The sequence below is a fragment of the Osmerus eperlanus genome, chromosome 12 (genome assembly GCF_963692335.1).
Source record: "Osmerus eperlanus chromosome 12, fOsmEpe2.1, whole genome shotgun sequence".
NCBI lineage: Eukaryota > Metazoa > Chordata > Actinopteri > Osmeriformes > Osmeridae > Osmerus > Osmerus eperlanus.
Window position 1 is genome coordinate 9,127,231 of NC_085029.1, and position 9,217 is coordinate 9,136,447.

Genomic DNA, 9,217 nt, shown 5'->3' on the forward strand with positions numbered 1-9,217 from the left:
ATAAATAGGCCTGAGAGGGGCAAAAGGGCAGACTGAATTAAAGAGGAAACTTTAGGGGAAAACAAAGGAAGAAACAAAGGAGGAAAGGAGGTTTGTGAAAATAGACAAAGAAAAGCCTAACTAAACCTTTAGGGAGCCTCCCAAAAGGGGAAAGTAATTTCATAATAGTAATAGCATACTAAAGATCCTGTTCAAACAATATACATCTCAAATGCATCAAAAAGACACACAGAGACTGAAACATCAGTAAAAATCACAACCAACACAACCAACTAAAAATGCTGTCATCTGGTGTGACACATCTTTGATTAGACATATCTCTCACTTCTCTTAGCTGTGTAAGTAAAGAAACATAGTGACTTGGTTTCTGCAACTCCGGGACCAAAAATCAAGGCTGTGTCAACCGCTGGAGGTAGTTTGAGACCCAGCGAGGAGCTAGCGGTGGTTGACTCAACACGGTGGCCTGACGAGACTCAGAGACGCGTGGGAGTGGATAGGAGGATTCCAGAAGGATAACGTAGTCAGTGGCGGTTCTACATTGAATTACACCCAGGGCGAGACGCCCTTCGCTCCATTGAAATCAAAAGGCTGTTGTGGTAAGACCGATTATGTTCTATACAGCTAAAACAGCCTGGGGTCAAATTGATACCAAACATAATAGGAGGGTTACATAAACATGCCCTTACACGCTAAATGTCTGTTATTACATGTTATATTAATATAACTTTTAGGGAGGAACACTTTTAGTTATGACATTAAACTATACTTTGTCACGAAATATAGTTGTAGCAAATAGCAAATGTTCGTCTTTGAAACTACCTACAGATTTGAAAATTCCGTTGGCTAATTACAGGGCCTAACCTAAATAATGAAAATGAATAATAACTGAACTTGTTACAGTTTTGTTGCAAAGCACACTATTATGGTGAAATGTTATCTCGTGTTTGTTGAGTTAAAACCGAAATATTGTTGTTGCATAGCAAGCATCATAGCAAAAAGGCTAACAAACGTAAGAGTTAGCCTATACCCATTTTGTTTTAATTCGCCATTTCACACAATTAAAAAAAAACAAAAATGTGCAGGAACTTTAGGCCTATATTTATAATATTATGAATTGTCCGTTCCATTTGGGAGACCCAGTCAGATGAGCAGTCTGTCCCTCTCCCCTTTTTTCACACAGCTTCTGTGCACGGCACCTTCTCAGCAAGCAGGGGTGCCTGCAGCTGCCTGAAGGGGGCGCCAATTTGCCAATTCCCCACACAGTGAAATGATAGAAAAGAGAAAACCGCTTCGCGGCGCAGAGATTTTTATTTATTTATTTTATGCTCGTGCGCCCCCCAAGTGACATGAAAAAATGCCGCCCCGGGCGGCTGCCCGGTCCGCCCGTGCCAAAAACCGCCCCTGAACGTAGTCCCTAAGCAAAGGACATCCCCCTCAAAACCTTCAACACCACACCACACCCACAAACAATCAAGATAGGTTTATATCCTGCATGCTTACGTCTGTGTGAGATTATTCTTTTGGATGTTTAGGGCAGTTGGGCAGTGAAAGACAGCTGTCTGATGACGGGGTTTACGGTTGAGTAAGAGGCAGATTTCTATTGTGGTAATTCAAGGGAACAGCACAGGGAGACAGTCAATCTGTTAAAGTGACTTACTTTACAAAATGTTGCATTTCACAGAGTATCCTAACAGGGTGCTAAACTGATTATTTCCTGTTTAGCAACTCGTTGATCTGAAAACAACGTGAACAGGGATCAGCTAAGTCAGGACTGTTGGTCAAAACGTTTAATTATGGGTGGATACTACCACTGTCTCCAAAGTACACACACCACACTCTGGTAGGTGTGTGTGATTTCTATTATGTGGTGACATCATAGACGTTTCTCCTCTCAGAACAGTTCCTTTATTTCGAGCACATTAGATGAATGAAGGCTGGTTCATTTTCCCACCCTCAAGGGAATCTACAGTGACCACAACCTATCTTGTCAAAACACATTTTTGTTTTGTTAAGCAATGGACAATTATGCAACTAGGTTTTCAGGTTTATCCCCTGGCAACCACTGCAATACACTAGATCCATCAGTGTCTGGTTGGGTGCGGTATTTTTCCACTTTATTGCACAACTTTTAGTAGTGTCTCACATTTTGGTAATTTATACTTGCTTAAAAGGTTTTGCCTCTTCCTTCTGCAACTACCTGGAACTATGAATTTGTAAAACATACAACAAGTATTTGGAGGGAAGCTCTTCGTAAATTACAGTACAAAATCCGTATGCATACTCAAATCAAACCAATAAACTGTTATTGATGGAATTGTTCATCCTTGAGCTAATGAAATAAAGAAATATACTGTTGTTTATGTGTATATGTGTTTTATGTGTTGGTTTTGAGGGAAAGTACATAAAAATAGACAATTTCTGACAATTTATGTAAAATTGATTAATTATATTTAACTAACAGGAACCTTTACTTCTGTAGTAACCTTGTAAAATGCATTCGAGATAGAATTATGTATGTATGTGGGCTTCTAAAATCTAAAATGTCTGTTGAAGCACACCTATAGGTGTGTTCTGTAAGTGTGGGTGTGACTGTAGACTTGACGAGTTGGTCTCGCCTGTGGATATTTTCAGAGGACTGCATTATCTCAGAGACATTTCTGGCAAGGTAAGTCTCTTCTAGCTGTGTTAGCGATTGTTTTATGACATTTTGGATTGTTGCAGTGGCTTAACCACAATATTTTAGAACAGTTTGTTGGACATTGTGAAACAATTTAACAATAAATATGTGGTAAAGTATAATACTGCAAGTACTGTGTACTGATGTACAGATTTAAAGATAACATTCTCAAGCTGAATGGCACAAACCAACATGAATCATTTAGTTGTCTGATTGTCACCCATACTGTAAACTACTATAATTACAACATTATGTACAGTATTTGCTACTTTTACCAGACTGATAGACAGCCTAGTTCAGTATTGTGGTAAATTCCTTTATCTTGACTTTACCATTTGGTTGATATACAAGTGTGTGTGCATGTGTCCACAGTAGTTACATACACCAACTGCTACCATCATGCCTGAAACTGCAGAGTCCCATTCTGCTACTTTAACCACCAACCGCAACTGCACCATTGAGATCACCAATGTTAGCTCAAGCTACTGTCTGGTGAACCCTAAGTAAGAGCTCATTTCTGCTTAATGTATGACTATGATGCGTACGTTAAGGAAAAGACATACCTATTTTACAGTTATGATTCAATAAAATCTCTGTTATTATTCTCCTTCACTAGCTTCAGTGAATGTAAGTGTTGTTAATATGTTGGTCACTTTTCCTTCTCTTTCTGTCATTCCCTCTCTCTCTCTCTCTCTCTCTCTCTCTCTCTCTCTCTCTCTCTCTCTCTCTCTCTCTCTCTTTCGCGCACACACACACACACACACACACACACACACAGGGTCTACATGTCCAGTGGCTACACCTTCAACCCCCCTCAGCCCACCGTTCGGACCATGAAGACCGAGGTCTGCTCCTTCACCAAGGACGACGACACAGCAACCGGCGCCGTGGGCGTGCTCACCTACGAGCTCTTCGACATGCGCACCCGCAGCTGCAACGAGATTGTGTCCGTCATGTTTTCGGTGCCCTACGATTACAACATCTACAAGAACTGGCTGGGCTTGGGCTTCTTCGAGCACACGCGCGCCTGTGACGAGAAGCTCTACAAACACATGTACTATGAGAAGGACTTCACCAACTTCAAGCGTTACGAGGCCATTGGCTCGGGCGTGCACTACGCAGGGAGGATGGTGGACATGAGGGCAACCATGTCCAACATAGGCAAGGCTATCATCAAGCTGGAGCTGTACGACAAGATGGGTTAATAGGTGAATGGTGTGAGAAACAATATATCACAGATGTCATCATTATGTTGAACAACACAGATTTTTCTATACAGGCCTACAGGGTTGCCAAGAAGTTTTGTCTTGCTAGATTGTCAAATGCATTGCACTTTGCTTTATTCTGTCCAAATTCTGTGTATTCCAAATAAAAATATTCTGGAACTAACATATGCCTGTGTGATCTTATTCTTTGTTTTCTTGTGTTTTGACAAATAAATCTGAATAAAGTCCAAAATACACAGACAAGCTGCATAAGTTCCAATTACTCCATAAACGTTACTGTAGAAATCCTGCACAAACCAGAAGTATTTGCAGCATTTAAAGCTATTCATAAATAACATTTAAAAAATGACGCCCTCATGTTGTGCACACACAAGTATATGATATTTATCTCAGTTCATGACTCTACCACATGGCATGTGTTGCATATGTACCTATGTATATGTGTACTTATAAAATCATATATTTTTACATAATTTCTTGCTTAAAAAATAAAATTAGACAATTATAATCAAACAAAGCCTTCATTTCTGGAGTTTAAGTTTGTGTGTAATGGGCATCCATTCTCAATGTATCTGTTATTACGTGAGGTTTCTAACAAAAAACGTTTGGGTGTGGTGTGTGGGTTGATGCAAAAGAAACAATGACATACCTGCGTGACAGGTATGTACTTATGCAATGGAGGGAGGGGTAGCAGAGGATGAGAAGGCGTGTTTTGGGTGTAGACAGTTTTGGAACGAAAATCATACTTGACTTGAGGAGTGATTCCTCTATTTCAAAGCGGTATAACAGGGAGCAGTATACTAATAAGGCTGATCAGGTGAGTTTAACCTCTGTTAATCAACTTTCCAGTTTCAACAGTTTTTTGACCTGGGCAACTTTTACAGGCTTTTACAGGACTTCAAATTATGTTTTAACAGACTATTCATTATAGCATTGTACGTCAGAATAGACAGCAAGATCTTATAGCGTTCATAGCAAAGCTGTTCTACCGCAGGTTGAAAGCTCATTTGTGTGCCCTTTCTTTCACGTCCTAGTCCTCTCTTCCTTACAAACATGAGTGAATCAGCGGAGTCTGTGGCTGTCAATATGACCAGTAGCAGGAACGTTACCATTGAAATTACCAACCTCACCAACAACTACTGTCTGCTCAACCCAAAGTAAGCACAGCCTCATTGTGAAATACTGTGTGAATACTTCTACAGTAAATACTGGGATGATAAAATCATTTTTATAAACCAGTTTTCTCTTGTAGAAGCCTGTTTTGCATTTCCATGATCGTTAACTATTGTTTAGGAATGCATTTTGTCTTACAATTGCATAGTCTTCAGCTAAAAATAACTTGAAATGTGCAAACAAACACCCGTGGCAATTGAATTCCCTTATTAATCCAAAAAGTATTTCCTGTTACCAAGAGTTTTCTTGGAGAATGGATGCACTCACAGCCCACCACAGCCCACAGTGCGACCGCTGAAGACCGAGGTGTGCAGCTTCAGCAAGGACAGCGCCAAGGCCACAGGCAGCGTGGGGGTCATGACCTATGACCTCTTTGAGAAGACACAGAACGGTTACATCGAGACCGTGGCTATCATGTTCTCCGTGCCCTACGACTATAACATGTACAAGAACTGGTTTGCCGTCGGCATTTTCGGAAAAGGCAAAGAGTGCAACGAGGCTCTGTACAAAGAGATGTACTACAACAAGGAGCAGAAGGGCTTTGTCAGGGAGGAGGCGCGAGGCTCAAGCATCACCTATGAAGGCAACTACTTGGACATCAAAGCCACCATGTCTCCTATGGGCAGAGCAATGATGAAGGTGGAAGTGTGGGACAAGCTCTTCACCCCTTCACTTAATCAACAATACTAATCACTGGTATTAAATGCAATCACTTTAAACATTACCATCAATGTAAGAGCACCGCTTATGACACTAATGTTAAGAATATTTTATTGCATAATCTGAAAGATGAGATTCATTTGTTATTTTTGTCTAAATTTCAAACGTACTGACAATAAAAAGAGATGGTCTTACATTACAATGTTTTTGGGCATTCATTTTAAGACAAAAACCAAAAATTAAAGTGAGTATAATAATATCTAGGACAAAAATTATAAGATTTGGAATACTAATGTGACACAAAACATCTGAAAAATGTGCAATATAAATGTGTAAAAAAAGGATCAAAAACTAGACAGTACTTCTTCAAATGATTACATTTTAAGTTCCTTCTGTTTTCTGAGTCGTTCCTCAACAAATTAAAGGAACGATGAAAGTGAAACGTGCATTTTTAGATCCTGTATAATTTCCTTTACATGCACAACAGAAGGATGCACTCTAGTGGTGAACAACAGTATAGAGTCTGAGCACTTGAGTAAGTCGACATGCATTTGTGTATGATTTTACAAAGAAAACGCTAAATCAAAATGAACATATTAATAATAAAGTGAATTTAATTGAATTAAGTTTAATTTAACTGTATGGAATATTAATCCTCAGTTAAATACAATATATTGAGTATATGAACATTTTCATTCCAACTTGGAACACTTCTCATAGAAGACACTCACAACAGAACCAAACCTTTCCTTCAAGTACATCTCCAATGTATCCAATGACATTCTCCTCACATCATATCCCAATATGTCTTTGTGAGCTCCCCTATCGACAGGCACAATCTCCTCTGTGCTGTTCGGGTCATTCCGTCCAATGGCAGCATAGGTCGGAAACATCTCGGTGAGGTTCCCGGGCAGACTCTTGCTGGAGTCGAGGCAGCAGTAGGCAGACCAGAGGTACTCTGGCACAGCCACCCGATGATCCTTGAGCCAGTGCTCCTCCTTCTGATACGGGATGATGCCCGTCACGATGAAGGCCTCGCCCAGGCAGTAGGAGCTCATTGTATGGTTGACGTGTTGCTCCAGGTCCGCCCAAGGCCCACTGTTGGAGCCGTGGGTCTGTGGTACAGTGTTGGTCAGGGTGAAGGTGGAAGAGCGGTCCTCGTGATCGTGGTGGTGGAGGGAGGGGTTGAGGTGACCACGTGTGTAAGTTGAATTGATGTAGTCATGCTCGACCGCCTGGCTCTCCACCACGTTCTGGTCCAGTGGCCCAGGAGGAAAGGGTATCATGTTACCGTCGTCTTTACTGTAGGCTAGCTGAGGGGGTTAAACAGAGAGAGGACTCAGTGATATCATAAACAGGTCCCAAAGCTTGTCAACAGTAAACTCAATGTCCAATTCAGTTGAACAGTCTTTGGACTTTATCTTAATCTGAGAAATGTTGGACCTGTAAAATCCTACACCTGTACGATGTCTTGTAGTTCCGAATGTGAAATGTAACATACTTACATGACAAATATAAAGTAATAATATAATGCTTCAATGAATATACAGAATATGTACTACATACTATATATAATTCTCGACTATTTTATTTCCATTTCCATTTATTATCTGAATGAGTTGTTAACATGCTGACTATTCTTTCGTCCTCTTTCTAAAGCACACTTCCTCTTTTCAGCTGAAAAGAAGTTTAAACTTTTTTCCCCATTATAATGACATAAACTCCACTGCGCCATTGCAATACTTTGTTGTTAATATTCAACAGTAAACAGTCACGTTAACTACTACTACAGTAATGAGCATACACTACAACTACTAGTGGACTACTTGAAACAAAAGTACAATATGTACTTTTGTACAAAATGTAATATACAAGTTCTTTGGTGCAGAATGTTATTAGGGATTTGCCATCATAAGGTTCAGCTTTACAGCTTGTTAAAATGCTAGTTTGGATGTAATGTTACTCATGTCATATAAGCTACCACATCTTGCTACGATAGAGCTGAGCAGTTTTGCTTTCCTTACCTGCGGCTCAAACTTCCAGTTTGATGAAGGCCTCTTTCCATATGGTTGGGTGAAGACGTAGCCAGAGAACCAAGGTGAGCGGCGTGGTCGGCTGTACAGCGTGGCAAAGTGATAGATGTTCTCATAGCGCTGGCAGATAGGGGTCCCCTGTAGCCCTTTTGGTGGCCAGGACTTGTAGAAGAACTGCAAACATGGAGTAAACTCACCAACGTCAGCTAGGCACAAGGACCAGAAACATGTCAAAGTCAAAAGGGTAAAACCCATGGTGTGGTCCTTATTTTTCCCCTACTTTCAAGACACAAGGTCCAATGAACCATCTAATGCTGAACTACAGTAGTAACTTAGCGAGGATGCATGTTGTAGCTGCCACAATGTAGATTGAAGGAACGACACTTTGAAACATGTGACGCAAAGTTTTGTTGTTGTTGCTTTCACTGTTGCTTCCTTATTAACCCGTTAAGGACTACCGTCACACATGTGTGATTCTGAACATTCCAACCGACTATTTTCCGATAGACAAAAACTATATGACAAACGCTTTAGTATGGCTTCAACATTTACAATTAGGAGGCTAACAAGTAACACTAGCAGGTAGTAGCATTGCTACGAGTATTATGCTAGGTTGCTAGGTAACGGAAGATAACTAAAACTAGCTAGCTTCCGTTTTGGAAAAATAACTCACTCCTTAAAAGGTTGTGACTCTCAGTGAAAGAGGAAGTTTGCCATCTCTCAATCTGAGTTTCAAGAAAACATAAGAAGTCTACATTTAACACAACAGAAATAGTGTGAGTGAAGGAATCACATGCAGAGGATGTCAAAAATAAGAGTTATTTTAACCCTTGTGTTATCTTCGGGTCATTCTGACCCATCAGTCATTGTGACCCACCGTCGTATTGCGACAAATTTACCTCATACAAAAACAAAGTGAAGCATTTTCTTTTAACTGTCGGGCTGTCTCAGACCCCCCACATTGGAATGGTTAAAAGAAAATTATTTTTATTTGTTTTTGTATTGGGTAAAATTGGGTAAACACAACAATGGTTCGTTATGAACCTTTGGGTCATGTGACCCGAAGGCAGCACGAGGGTTAATCAGGTCTCCGAGAGAACAAAAACAAGGAATCCAAACTGGGATCAAAATATCAGGTGGCTGAGCGGTTAGGGAATCGGGCTAGTAATCTGAAGGTTGCCAGTTCGATTCCCGGCTGTGCAAAATGACGTTGTGTCCTTGGGCAAGGCACTTCACCCTACTTGCTTCGGGGGAATGTCCCTGTACTTACTGTAAATAGCTCTGGATAAGAGCGTCTGCTAAATGTAGCACATGCACTGTTAAATATGTTTATCAAACTTGTGTTGGCAACAGGAAAAGGAATGTAGGGAATGAGGACTGAGAGAGGAATGATAAGCAGAGTGAGGGCTGTCTCAACATAATATCTGTAATGGAAGAATTCAAGTGGC

The 9,217-nt window shown here is 40.6% G+C and overlaps 3 protein-coding genes across 4 annotated transcripts; 2 read left to right on the plus strand and 1 right to left on the minus strand.

Moving 5' to 3' along the window:
- The first annotated feature begins 2,541 nt into the window (after positions 1 to 2,541).
- Positions 2,542 to 4,066, plus strand: LOC134031824 (DELTA-sagatoxin-Srs1a-like). Its single transcript, XM_062475549.1, has 3 exons — positions 2,542 to 2,665; positions 3,050 to 3,180; positions 3,456 to 4,066. The coding sequence occupies exons 2-3, from the start codon at positions 3,077 to 3,079 to the stop codon at positions 3,880 to 3,882; spliced, it is 531 nt and encodes a 176-aa protein (XP_062331533.1). The 5' UTR covers positions 2,542 to 2,665; positions 3,050 to 3,076; the 3' UTR covers positions 3,883 to 4,066.
- Positions 4,067 to 4,586: 520 nt separating this feature from the next.
- On the plus strand, positions 4,587 to 5,932 carry apnl (actinoporin-like protein). The gene is made up of 3 exons (XM_062475115.1): positions 4,587 to 4,720; positions 4,938 to 5,060; positions 5,316 to 5,932. The coding sequence occupies exons 2-3, from the start codon at positions 4,957 to 4,959 to the stop codon at positions 5,764 to 5,766; spliced, it is 555 nt and encodes a 184-aa protein (XP_062331099.1). The 5' UTR covers positions 4,587 to 4,720; positions 4,938 to 4,956; the 3' UTR covers positions 5,767 to 5,932.
- LOC134031482 (endonuclease domain-containing 1 protein-like) lies at positions 5,831 to 8,202 on the minus strand. 2 transcript variants are annotated; one of them, XR_009931922.1, is made up of 3 exons: positions 7,761 to 8,202; positions 6,038 to 7,049; positions 5,831 to 5,996 (listed from the first exon to the last, which is right to left on the minus strand). XR_009931922.1 is itself a non-coding variant. In XM_062475114.1 (2 exons), the coding sequence occupies exons 1-2, from the start codon at positions 8,022 to 8,024 to the stop codon at positions 6,429 to 6,431; spliced, it is 885 nt and encodes a 294-aa protein (XP_062331098.1). In that variant the 5' UTR covers positions 8,025 to 8,202; the 3' UTR covers positions 5,831 to 6,428. The 2 variants fall into 2 exon arrangements, 1 of the variants encoding a protein (XP_062331098.1); XM_062475114.1 differs by having other exon boundaries at positions 5,831 to 7,049.
- Positions 8,203 to 9,217: the final 1,015 nt, after the last annotated feature.